General features: G+C 36.9%; 2 protein-coding genes across 3 annotated transcripts in view; one reads left to right on the top strand and one right to left on the bottom strand.

Moving 5' to 3' along the window:
* The window catches only part of LOC105559206 (low density lipoprotein receptor adapter protein 1-like), a 64,330-nt gene extending 57,769 nt beyond the window's left edge, over positions 1-6,561 (top strand). The window contains exons 4-6 of the mRNA XM_012007318.1: positions 16-263; positions 2,292-2,446; positions 3,569-6,561. Coding sequence (XP_011862708.1) covers positions 16-263; positions 2,292-2,446; positions 3,569-3,769 — 604 coding nt within the window. The 3' untranslated portion in view covers positions 3,770-6,561. The remainder of the gene's footprint in view (positions 1-15; positions 264-2,291; positions 2,447-3,568) is intronic.
* A 3,264-nt stretch (positions 6,562-9,825) lies between these two features.
* The window catches only part of LOC105559205 (beta-1,4-N-acetylgalactosaminyltransferase bre-4), a 162,399-nt gene continuing 158,607 nt past the window's right edge, over positions 9,826-13,617 (bottom strand). For both annotated transcript variants that reach the window (XM_012007317.1, XM_012007316.1), the window contains exons 7-8: positions 13,038-13,256; positions 9,826-12,944 (exon numbers count right to left, since the gene is read on the bottom strand). In XM_012007317.1, the coding sequence (XP_011862707.1) occupies positions 12,806-12,944; positions 13,038-13,256 (358 nt within the window). In that variant the 3' untranslated portion in view covers positions 9,826-12,805. The remainder of the gene's footprint in view (positions 12,945-13,037; positions 13,257-13,617) is intronic.

Raw genomic sequence — 13,617 nt, 5'->3', positions numbered from 1 at the left:
CCTTTCATANATTCTTTATTCAGAATTCGTATGCTCGGCGGATGCGACGCACGATCACGTGTTCGCGTTCATCGCGACGAATCTCAACGAGACGATGGAGTGCCACGCGTTTCTCTGCCCGAAAAGAAAAATGGCACAGACAGTGACGCTGACTGTAGCGCAGGCCTTCAACACAGCTTATCAGGCGTGGCAGTTGTCACAGTCCGATCCTAGGATCCATCACGCGCAAGATAAGAGCCCTCCCTCGACAGGTGACAGGATCGGTGAGGACATTTTTCGTACTGGTATACCTTTTCCGAGCATCTCGTCTTAATGTCTTGAGAGAGAGAAAGAGAGAGAGAGAGGGGGGGGGGGTTTCTTTCGTTAAAATATATGAAAACTAAGAGGTTAAAGGAAATGGAACGAATATAGGAAACGTTAGTCTTGTAATTTTATAATTAGGACTCTATTTGTGTGAAACCTTGCTACAAATTGTATAGATCGTCTAGACTGAGTTTTACAATATAGAATTATAATAAATTTTCCAATCCTTGTTAAAAAGTCAACAGCTATATAGCGGAGCGATTTTCCACGTGGTTAGAAATTTAGAAGGATTTCGTATTTGTGTGAGCGGAAATTTAGAGTCGCACAAAGTCAGGACTTACAAAAGAATTAGATGACGCGATTATAGAAAGAATTTCGAAGAAGCGCGCGAATTACGCGAGAGATTCTGAAAAAGTGTAATACCTCGTATCGTTATGTAAGATCGCAGTAATTAGAAATGCAGCTGGCTCTCGTTTCTGCACTTCGGGAGAAGCTTGCCACTTGCTTTAATCTCCAGCGAATTCGAGCAAGTGCGGTATAAAGAGGCGGCTGCTGCGTTGATCCTAAAGTGCAGTGCCTATATGGACGTTGCACTTAACCCGCCGAGAGTACGGATATTGCGGAATACCTCCCGGCACCGGTCAAGAGAATCAGGAAATTGTACGTTAATATCAGAATGGCACACACATTGCATCGTGTCGTACACACGCACACGCGCCATTTCGACAAATACCGAATAATATTGTAGTTTCTCTTTTGGGTATCTCGCATTTGTTGCTTTTTGTCACTTGTATTACAGCTAAAGAAAAAGCAAGACAATATTAATTCTATTGTATATCGTAAAATTCAGACGATCTGCATATAATTCGTGTTGAAATTCGTAAATTTTTAATTAGATTTTTTTAAATGTATAATTCTAATTATAATTTTATAACATGAAATACAAAGGCATTTGAAATGAGCGTGAATATAACACGTATTAAAGTACTTATAAACATGGAAATATACTGTGGATAAAATTAGAGATAGAATTCTAAATTCCTGAAATCTAGTGCGAATTATAAATCGCGCTTGAATTCAGCTTCCAAAGTGGGTGTAACTCCATTTCGTCTAGTTTCTGTGTATGTTGTAGGTACATTTAATATCACATTTCTCTTTTTATCACAGTAAAATTATTAAGTTAAATAAATAATTTTTGCGAAATGTAAGCTATAAATAGTAGTTAGTCTGGGAATAACTTCTTAGTTTCACTCAGTAATTTTTAATGCTGTTGGCAATTTTTTGTCACTTCTGAAATATTAAATTTTGTGCAAGAAGGTAGTAGACCCGTTAGATTAAATGAATATTTTCATAATTGATCGATGCAACTCTCTATTTTTCTCGCTGGTTTATTGATTTTTAAATCGCTATTTTTAAGGATTTCATTTTATGGATATTGCATGGAAATGTTTCGCTTCTGCATATTGCATCGAATATTTGGGTGCAGAGCTTCGGGGAAATTCGCGTTTCGTTTTGGAAATAAATATTTGTCTTATATCATCCGGTAAAATTAAATTCATATTTTCAATCTTTCTATCGTGATATGCTATGAAAAACAAGATTTTAATATTCTTTATGCGTACGGGATGCTTCAGAATCACATATCAATTTTGAATTTACTCTCTTCTCTATCTTTTCCATTTGAAAACCACTTTTCCCGAAATATAAGCTTCAAAACGATTTATATAATTTTGGATGTAATTACAAATTACAAATAATTCACTGTATGTAATTTGTACTAAAATCCCTGCAAACGGATAAACTGCAAATAGATGGCTATAATTTATTTAATATATCTCAATGCTCTACGAGACTTCGTCATAAACGGGACATTTCTGTGTTTATTTGCAAGTCCATCTATTTAAAATTACCATATTTATCCAAATGGCAAACACGTATCTCATTACACTTCCGTTTGGTATCGTCTAATTCTGTATCTTTAATCGCAGATAACAATGAGAAGAAGAGCGCCAGCGAGACAAAGAGCACTACCGGCAAGATTAATGAGCAAAATAAGCAGAACGGTCAACAACGGCGCAACGACAGCCAGAAAAATCTTTTAATTGATTTGTCAAACGATCTCAAACCAGCGGGAAATTCATGGGTGAGTGATGAAACGCTGAGTTTCTCTTTGACGCGTCGTCGTCGTCGTCGATCAGCAAAAACCGACCGATCAGCAAAGCTATGCTATAATCCGACGGCGTTTGATCCCTCTCCGGTTTGCTACATCTCGTCGATAGGTACTCTACATCGCGTTGCTATGTATATGTATACGCCATTGATCTGCATCGCGTTAGAGGATGTCGGAGACTGCAGAATGAGAACAGTTGGGGCAAAATTATTGAAAATATGCGAAATGGCGGAGTAATTTTGCCTATTCTTTCAAAAGGATCACTTGAAATACACGTGTTTGATATTCTTTCTAGAAATCTCAATGCGACGAAAGAAATTTTATTCACCGTTTCGCAAATCAGTTGGCATGAAGGATTTTAGTATATATTTAAATATTTAATAATTTATATAATTAATTATAAAGTATTCAAAATAATTGTAATTCTGTTTAGGTGCACATATTTTTCACAGGTCTTGAAGTAAAGATACTAAATATTTGTTCTTTATTTCCATTTTCCACATTTCTAAAGAGATTTAAACATTCTAGAAAATAGTTTAATTAAGAATAAGTACAAGCTCGTCTTTATTTAAAAAAGAGTATAGGAAATTAAGGCCAATGTGTTTACGAGCGATAAGTAATATGATAAAGTCGATGTTTAATTACTAAAATTCAGTGAGCAAAGTTCCATGGAATACATGAATTCGAAGTATGATACGAGGTAACGCTTTTCCTCTCTTAACCCTAGGTTTAGTTAAAATTAAATATAAAATTTGATAATAAATAACAGATATTAAATAACGAAATTTGTAAATAATTAACGGATAATAAATAACTAACGGACGACGTTTCGACTTGATGTATTCCATGGAACTTTGCTCACTGAATTTTAGTAATTAAACATCGACTTTATCATATTACTTATCGCTCGTAAACACATTGGCCTTAATTTCCTATACTCTTTTTTAAATAGTTTAATATTTCTAAAGACAATCCGAAAAGAAATAATTATCGTATTTATTTATAATTTATAATATCCTACAATGAAATCAATATATGGAGGAAAATACAATATAAAAATTAGTTGAGTAACAGGAGTCGTTCGCTTCTTGACAGGTATGCTTCGAAGAGGATTCGGACGTGAAGAAGAGCCAGAAGAAGAGCGCGGCGAGTAACAATAGTATTCCTATGACAACGCTTAGGCACCACACGACGGCGTCCACCCCGGCGCACCACGTGGTGCCTCGGCCGAGCGCCGGTTTCAAGGTGCAGAACGCCTGGGGCGAGTCCAGGTCGGTCGATCTGATGTGCTCGTAGCAGGCAGGATAGCCGGCGGCCGATAGCTTCAGGGACGTGCCGTTGATCACGGGCCTTTGGAAACACCTCTCGGACAACGGCCAATCCAAGAAGACCAACGGCAATCATTAGAATCCTCGCCAAACTGTCCCGGCAGCTTCCGCTCGCGAGTTTAAAACAAAAAAAATTGAGAAAGGTGACGATCTTCGCTGATTATTCATATTTTTATCGAGCGCTGAAGAGAGACAGCGTGGATGCCGACGCAGCGGCGTCTATTTTTGTGTGATTTTTCTTAATGAAACTACATTATAAGTCCGATGGGGTTTCTTATATTCGTTGGAGGGACGTGGGAAAGATCGCGGGTGATTCCAATCAATGTACGATGACGATGACAATGGTGGTTTCTTTTTCAAGAAGGCTAATAACCCGCACAGAGGGATCGCAGTAATCCGGGTGGGATCAATTTCTAATGGATTTTGTATAATATACATATACCTGTGCCAATTACTTTACATACATATCGCACAAACATTGCTAAACGAGAGTGTGAGTGTTAACACACTCGTTTTTTTTATCGTTTTTAATGGTATTAACTCTGGAAATTAGGTTAATAAAATTAGTATCGTACAACTCGCGTTTTAAGAGCCAGTGGATGAGGATTAAGCTCGATTTTTTATTCAAGTCTCATCGGAGAATTGAAAGTCTCGATGTGACGATCAGATATGTGCAAAATATCGAGATATTGAAGTTTAACCAGTGTAGGTATTTAAAAAACTACTGAACAAACCAGATAAACTTTCATTGAGTATCTACCAGAGCAAGCGAAGAGTGTTTATAAAAATTACTATGAAACAATGAATTAGGATGTTTAGTCAAAGGCTAAGCTGTATAAAACGCGTGTAATTGATATTCTTTATGAATTATCGTTTTATATTTAAAATTTGTAAAGTGTTACACGTAAATTTTTTTATACACATCATTTTTTTCGTGAATAATTGCGTATATAATATTGGTTTTCGCGCCAAGATTTTCAATTGCACAATGAGCCGAATTTATACAATTTTGGTGAGTAAAAACAACTCGCTCGCATATACCGAGCCTTGTGCTAATTGTAAAAAAGTGTCCCGTCCAAATCGGAAAATATCGCTGCCATATTTTAATCCTATATATGATTCGAATGTTTTACATACGCGTATATCTACGCGGCGCAGTGAGCGATTGAATTTTTTTAGACTATTTTGGAGCAATTTTCGAATTCTGATTACATAAAATTACGTATTCCAGAGTTAATACGCATTTGTTACTTTTGTCGTAAACGTATTACGGTAAAAAGGAAAACGGAGAATTGAGAAAAGACGCCAGGTTTCGTAGATCGATTCCCAATTATGGTGCTGGATAGAGAGATGACCCTTTACGTAATTGTTGACAGTCGAGCCCTTGATTGAATAGCTGGGCTATTTCTTAGTTGAAATTCAGCAAAGTTTCTCGCAAGAAGAATCGTTTGACCGTTTTACAAAAAAATATCGTCGTAATCGTTTAAATAAATATCGAGAAAAGGTCCGCGTTACATATTCTTCATACGATATCGGGTCTAATTTGCAATTAGCTCATACGTTATGTGGAAAGTTTACATTCCCGAGGAGAATTATATCCCGAAGGGATCATTTGCCAAAATCATCGGGCTTCGTGGCGCTGATGAAGGTTTCATTGATAATGTCGGCTGCGAGCGATTGCCGTCGAAATACCGCAATATTATGTATTACATATTAAACATTTAATGTGTTGATGTATACGTTATATAAATAAATACGCGCGCGTAATAGCTGATAGGGCGCTAATAATGCCGCTAATAATCGAAGAGCGTTAACATGATTTAGCGTTAACTATATTGATATTTAATTTATCGATTGTTAAACCGTAAATATATTGTATCCTGGTTTTAGATATCGTATCTGTGGGCAATTATCGCGATGCTGTCTTATTGGATAACGTTGAGATCTTCGTTTCTGCGCGATGCGATTATCGATCCGGTTATGATCTTGCGAATAAGTAAGCAGAGGGCCGCGTTCGATTTTGAAAAAGATATAGCAGGTGTAATACATTATATGATAACGTACTGTCCATTAGTCAATGTTATATTGTCGAAGAGCAGCGTTATTAGATTATCGGATCAAATTGTATCGATTCTAAGATAGTTACTCTGGTGGTTTCGTAGAGTTTTCGTAGGTTTGGAGAATTTGTCGCGAGACGATGCACGAAACAATCGAATGGAAAATGCTCATTCTTTCGTTAATACCTTTTTGACGAAAAGTCTCGGAGGGAAAAAGTTTTTGCTATCTTTTTTTAATATAAAGAAAACTGAATTTGTAAATAAACATTTTGCTTACTTTTACATGGGAATTTTCATAAGTTTTTATAATGTAGAATGTTCAAATGCAGTCTTTTGTGTGAATATGACAATCTCAATATTTCATTTACGAAATTATTTATCGATAATTCATTTATAATTAAAAGGTTCGGATGCTTGAGATTTCGTTGAGACATTTGTGGTCAAGAAGGAATTAAGAAATGCTTTTTACTACGTTGTTTTATCACGTATTGCCGGTGGCGGATATAAACCTCGGACCGGATGTCCAATGTACGCTGCTAAATAATGATTTCTAAATGACGATAAGTTTACGTAGCCGCGTAACTACTCGCACACTATCATCGCACTTGTGCATCGTATTATCACAGGAACGTTATATACATTTTTGCGCTAAATGTTCGTAGTCCATAAGCAGCACGAATCAAATATACGTATGTATATCTGATATGTGTGCGTCTTCTGACAATTTATCCTTGCACAGAGAAAACAGAAATCTTTTCCTCTCCTTTCGCGATCCTTAAAACGATTTCAAATATCGATTTATGGTACTGTGCGACTAATAGATTTGATTTTATATTCAAAGTTATGTATGAAAAATTACATTGATAGGCTTTACTTTATCTACGACTACCGTTGCAAACTAAATAAATAGCAATGTTCGGAGCTGAATTAGTTTCTGAAAAGGACAATGGTGTTAAGGATAGAGAAAGAACAATGTAGTTTAACAGAAATTTATTGTTTCATTACATCACAAATGTAACTTGTGAAAAGGAATGGTCTCCCAGACGTTCTGGTAAATCGAGAAGAAGCAAGTGTTACGTACACGAGGATAGTCCCTTCTAATTTATGTGTCCACGTTACTTTTAGTTTTCTCTTGGCCGATTTACGTAGACATCATCATCGATCTTCGTAACTTTTCCTTTTCGATGGACTTTTATGAAAATTAGACACCGGTTGCTTTTAACTGATAGATTCTCTTCTCGGTTACTTTAGTTATCTTTTTTTTTTGCGAGATATCAATCCAATCAGATGATGCGAGACGAGCACGTTGTCGAGAAGATATTCTCGTCTGAGTCGGATAATATCCTGAAAATATTTTCAGGATATTCTGATAATTTTTATGTAGTATGTATAGTAATATTATAGAAATGTTCGTAAGATATCTGAAAATACTATGTTAAATTCCCGAAATACACATTTTGACGAGTCTTGCAAACGTTGCAATCCCAAAAGCTCAGAAAACATTCCGAGAACTTCCGGTATATTCCGTCAGATATGATATATATATACATATATATAGTACATACACAAGTTTGAATTCAACTTATCTCTCGCTAGTTATAGAAACTCTTAGAAAATTCATAATTATGTGTATTTATATCCTCATTCGAAATATTCGCAGAATATCTTCTCATCTCGCGCTTGACAATGTTCACAATACGAAAAGTCCTCGTGTCCGCGCTTTGAAAACTCTGACGCTTTCTAACCAGCGACGGAATATATCGCGTATATAATGTACATATTACACATCGTAATTATGTTACGCCTGGGCGCTTCGTCGTTTTTCTCCCTGTCTCGCCTATCTTCTCATATAAATACTTAGCAATTATTTTCTTTTTCATTTACGGGGTGCTTATGTTTACTCACTATCTCGTCTTCTCTGAGATTGGTGTTCCACAATCGCACACGCCGCACGAGAACCGCACTTCGCGATAACGATGGATGTATTAAAAAATAACTACGCTCCACGCTCCAAACGATTTCTTATAAACCTAGCGTAACAATAGCTATACGGTAATAATATAAATTGATCGTAAAACTACGTAACTACACAACTCTCGTGACGCCACGAAATAATCCCTCTCTTTCTTTCTTGGTATATAAATAAATCTCCTAAATTACATTCCGTGTGTGCGCAAAAATCCGTATGTGCATGGTATATAATGGTACGTATAAAAGTCTCGTCTCCTCGACGGAAGCTCTCAAAGTTGCAGAACTGCAAGGAATAGAATGACCACGTCCTGCGAGGTTCTCGTACGGCAATCGAACGCACCAAATTTACCTGGCATATTCAAGATACGCGAAATGTCCCATGTAAATGAACCCAATCACATCTTCAAGGGGTGGAAAGCTTAATTTAATTACGCGCAATATTCCGGGAAACAAAATATCTTTTATATTACACATTAACTAGCGACTGGATTATTTTACACGACACATCTTGCATACAGCGTGCTCCGGAAAAATATAAGTACAAGTTAGAAATCTAATGACAGGATCCGGTTCTTATCAATAATTTGAATATATGGATAGCTGTTACGCATATTTTTATGTATTGTCAATTACATGTCGCCATGTTCAAGGGTAAATTATGACATATGCTCGTTAGTTGTGTTTGTACTAAAGTGATAGCTTGGTGGGATTGGAAAATTATTATAAAAAGTTTTTGCTCTGCGAATGTAACAGAATGAGACGATGTTGCTTCTGCAATATTACTAACAAGTGTACAAATGAATGAATATTTTACAGATGAGATTTCATATATTGTTTTATTCATATTATGTGTATGCAAGAGGTTTATCTTTATCTCATGAATATACGTCAAGAACATGTACTAAAAAAATAAATAATAAAATGAAACAGTTTTTAAATATTACAGGTTGGCCGGTTTAAAAATAAAAATGAATTTTTTAATAGTTCGTCAATATTTGGTAAATTAACAAATATCTACTCGGTCTATAAATTTTATGAAAGTATCTTTCATGATATATTACATTACTACAAAATGAAATAGAAAAAAACAGTCCCAAAACAACCATGAACAATAATTTAGATTGTTCAAAATCCCTACATTTTCGTAACTTGCTTTAGAAAATGGTGGCGTCCACTGAAATAAAAATTTATGTGGTAAGGTAACAGCTATCCATGTACAGATCAGTGATTCTTATACAATTATTTGATAATTCTAATAAGTTCTTTTTTTTGTTGTAATTTAATTCAATATGTTCAGTGCAGTAGATATAAAAATAGAATATTTTCTAATTGCAGGTAAGAGAATTTAGACAAAAAATGAAAAATTAACATGTATCGTAGTTGATAATAGCTTGTTTTGATTAATGTTGATGCAACTTAGCGTCTTTTGGAAATTGTAACTTATACTCCTTTTGCGGTGCACGTTGAATATTTTCTTTCGCCTTTATCCTAACTTACAGATATTCCCGATTATTCGATAACGGTAATAATATATGATACAACGGTTTCTCTTAAGAGCTACACTGAAATATTATCCCTCACGGTTTTTTTTCTCACACTTTCGCTCCGCTTTGCGCTCAATGACAGTAAATTAATTAGTAATCCACGAAAAATATAAGAAACTTACATTTTTGAGAAATTCTTACATCTCTCAACAAAGTCAAATCTTTGTTAAGAGTTCTCCAAGCTTCTTGTGAATTATAATCTTCCTCAGATTTTTAATAATCTACACAACACACATAAAGTTATTCTTTCTACGAAATGATTTTACTTTACTTAAATTATCCGTCTTTTTCCTAAACACAAAATCATTTTATGATTTCTTTCTATTCTACATTTGTAGAATTTTTGTACAATTTTTACATCAAATGTAAATCTTATATCGAACAAGAATTTTAAGATTAACCAAATGGAGTTCTTGGAAAGCATGTGGGTTTTTATTTCTTTGTTCGTTATATTTGTGTTGAAATTGTGGCAATTACTCTTTATTAGAATTTTACATTCTTTAATTAGAAAAACTGATATATTTAACTATACATGAAAATAGCGCATTTAAACGAAAATTGAAAGTCTTGAGTCTGAGGAGATCAAGTTAGATGTAAAAGTGACAACAAAACACATGAAATGATAATTTACATCCAGATCAAATAACGATATCGGAATGTTCAATCACAGAAACGGCAATAAGAAGAACGCACCAAGCACATCCAATACATTTCCCGCATATCCCATATATTTCTCAATCGAAATCTTCGTGTCACCTTGTACAACGCGAACATCAGCTGATTCCTTCACCAAGTAACTATGGCATTACTTTGCGTTTGTCATTTCTTTGCTCATACATGAAAAACAAGTAGAAGTTAGATTAATCAAATAATAAGCTCGTCAACATTTTTTAATCGGATTTTAGCCCCATCATAAATAAATGAATGTAACAACAGAGAATTCTTTTAGTTATTATTAAACGGCTGATATTAGCTGATTTAAAGGAAGGTTTCAAGAGGCGCTTTTAAGAAATCGTAAGACGCAAAGTAATAAGCCAGAAAACTTGGGAAAGTCGCTGGATGAGTTCAGAGAGCCCTGAAATGACGGGGATAAGGTATCGATCGGCTGCCGATTGCGCGATGCGGAAGGAAAAGGATGTTAATTGTGTCGCTCGTCGTCGCAACAAGTCGGTTTACTGTCCTGCTCCTTATAATTCGTTCAACCGCAAAAAGACGCATTATTCACAGCCCGTGCTCTCGCTTGCGCTTAACGCTTAAGTATGCTCGTCCACAGCACAGTGAAGTTTCACACATGTGTCTATGACAAGACATGATATGTTAGTGTATCCTAAGTCTTGACTGCGCTTGCTATCGTTCCGCATATAAATCTTCTCGCTCGCGTATATCCAAATGGACCTTTCGATCCGCACACTAAATAGTTGTATCATGCAAATGATTGTATAATTATATGCCGATTCGAAGAGCAAATCGAGCAATTCGTTACTGCTAATTTGTTAATTAAAAGTTTCTCCTTTTATTAACGATTTTTCGTTAAGGTTTTTTTAAACTGCTTCCCTTAAATTCAATTTTGTTTTAAGTAATTCTATTAGTTTCAATTCTCTAGAGAGATACAGCAATAATTAAATTTAAGTTAAACTTAGTCGACATCAGTTAGAAACTGTCTCTTCTGAAAATAAAACTTTTCCAATTTTAATTGACATTGGTGCAATTAAACTTGAAAATCAAGTCGTCTATGGAAGAAGTTTTGCGGGTCGTGTTCCGTACAAGTATGAAATAAATGTATGGAAGCACTTATCCTTTCATGTTGAAGAGCACAATTTCTCTCTTTCTCGGCTAAATGTACGCGAACAAATGCAAACGACAGACAACATAAATGATAAACAACAATTAAGTACCGTTTCTTTATTTCACACAGCCGCTCGCGCTGATATCGAAAACTCAATCCCCTTGCAACGAAGCCAATCGATAATTTACAGCCCCGTAAAAAAATAAGCTCCAATCCCGCCACTCAAGCTCGAGTTACGAACTTGGCGCGCACTCGGGATCGAGGTGTAACGAGCGATATGCGACTTTGAAAAGCGATTTGAAACCTCTCGCATTTCGTATGATTAATCCTACAAGAAACTTTACCCGCGATATTACCCGCCCCTTCTGTCACCTTCATTACGCACCCTAATCTAGTCTCTATTTTTAGCACCGTAGAATGGTTCCTCGTTAGTGGAAGGGTTGGAAGCGACTCTCGAATCGCTAAAATTCAAAATGATTACTGGCTGACTTATTATTATTATTATTAAGGGCATTGTATAATCTCTCAGATCTTCACTGTCTGATTATTCCTTTCTGTTCGCTAACGAGGTTTTATCATGCACGGTGATCACTTGTTGGTGATTACGATGTATAAGCTGTAAAAGCGAAAGCTCTCTAAAGTCCCCTCGAGCGACGACAGCTTGCTTTGCGTATATAATACCGTAGCTTGGCTCTAAGAAGGATATTGAAGCTTCTTCGGTCTCTTCCTGCTTTCTCGTCCCCCTTTCTTCCGTACAGCACACGCACGCACGTACACACATACACTCATGTACATTCTCCTTTGGCACGTCAGCTCGTATGCTATTTTCTACTCGCTCTTTAACCTATCATCGCGATAAAAAAATATGAGGAATAAAAATATATCACGTAACAACATCCCCTCCGTGAGAGGAGGGAGAAACTGAAGACGAGACCCTCACGCAGCGGCGAGATACTCGACAACCCCTCGACGTGGAAGCATCTTTCCTTTCCCTATCCCTACCACTGACGCGCTCCACCCAATCCTTCCTGTGCGCCAAACTCCCAGTAATTTCTCATCTCACGAATAATACAGTATGCAAACGATATATCTTAATTTTAGTCCTTCGGTCTTACTAATTTTTCAATTGGAAAAAAAAAGATATATCAAGAACAATCTTTGGCGAACGGAAGAACAATAGGATCAATCACGGCGATCCTAAATACAGAAAGAGATCGTGTTAGTATACCGGTATAACTTCTAACTGAGAGTAATAAAATCTTATGGAACGTTTCTCATTATTCTGTTTCTAATTATTCATTCGAACTTTTCATTTCTCTCCAACAGGCCGTACTCTACGATATAATTATTTATTGGATGGCCCAGAAGTGTTCGCAGCTAAGTCAGTTAGGGATAAAAATGGCCGGTGCATTCAGGATCTCGTCTCTTCGTCGATGAATCGGAATTCCAGCATTTCCAGGAGCGTCTTCAAGAGAACACCTTCGAGTTTCTCTCGCAGATATTTTTCGCGGAAATGTTTCTCATCTTTAGTCTTGCCTCTTTGACGAGCGGCGAGCTCCAGGGTCGCGGTTTTGCAATACAATCGCATTGACCTCGCTAGGGATAAGCTTGGCTTGCAGGAGCCTTCAGCCGAGCCATGGTAGCCATCAGCTGGGCTGCGGCGGTGTCAGTCTCACTAAGAGCCACGTATACAGCTTTGGCTTCCGCTTGTCGCTCAGCTCGTATTGCAGATTAGCCAACCCGTCAGTGGAGAACCTTTTCTTGCCTGTCTTGAGGAACTCGTACCTGTCATCAGAAATTAAGCGTTCAACTACTATATGGCCCGAAGAGGATTTTCAAGCCAGTTATCCGGAATAAAAAGCGACTTTTTCGGCTCACCTCTTCGGATTGGCCTTCTCCTTTTTGTGCGTGAGCATCTTGTAGCGCGCGACGTTTGCCGGATATCGCGAGATGTGCAGGCCGTGGGCCTTGATGCGATTCGCCATATCGTCGTCCTCGCCACCCCAGCCCCAGAAGACGTTACTGAAGCCGTTGACCAGCTGGAAGTGTTCGCGCGACATCGCGGACACGCCGCCGAAGAGATCGGCGTAGGGTAGCCTGAAGTACAAACATTAAATCAATTTTCTCTCGATAAGAAGAAAGTATGCTAGATCTACCTCATGCAAAATACTGAGAGTGCTACAGATTTATTGTTTAACGATATTTTATGTACAGGGTGGTCTAAAAGTCCCGGAACGGTTGAATATCCCGAGAAATTGTGGATGGATCGGAAAACGGAAAAATACGTATTTCCTATTTTTGAAAGAGCTATCGAATGATACCAAAATTGACCTCCCCTCCCCCACCCCTGTGGGTGGGGCGGGGGACAACTTTAAAATCTAAAATGGGAACCCCCACTTTTTATAACAGATTCGCATTCCACGTTAAAAAGTACGTAAGTTTTGTCAGAAACATTTTC

The sequence above is a fragment of the Vollenhovia emeryi genome, unplaced genomic scaffold (assembly GCF_000949405.1).
Source record: "Vollenhovia emeryi isolate VEMERY1.0 unplaced genomic scaffold, V.emery_V1.0 DF939285.1, whole genome shotgun sequence".
NCBI classification, from domain to species: Eukaryota; Metazoa; Arthropoda; class Insecta; order Hymenoptera; family Formicidae; genus Vollenhovia; species Vollenhovia emeryi.
This window is presented reverse-complemented; position numbering and strand designations above follow the sequence as displayed.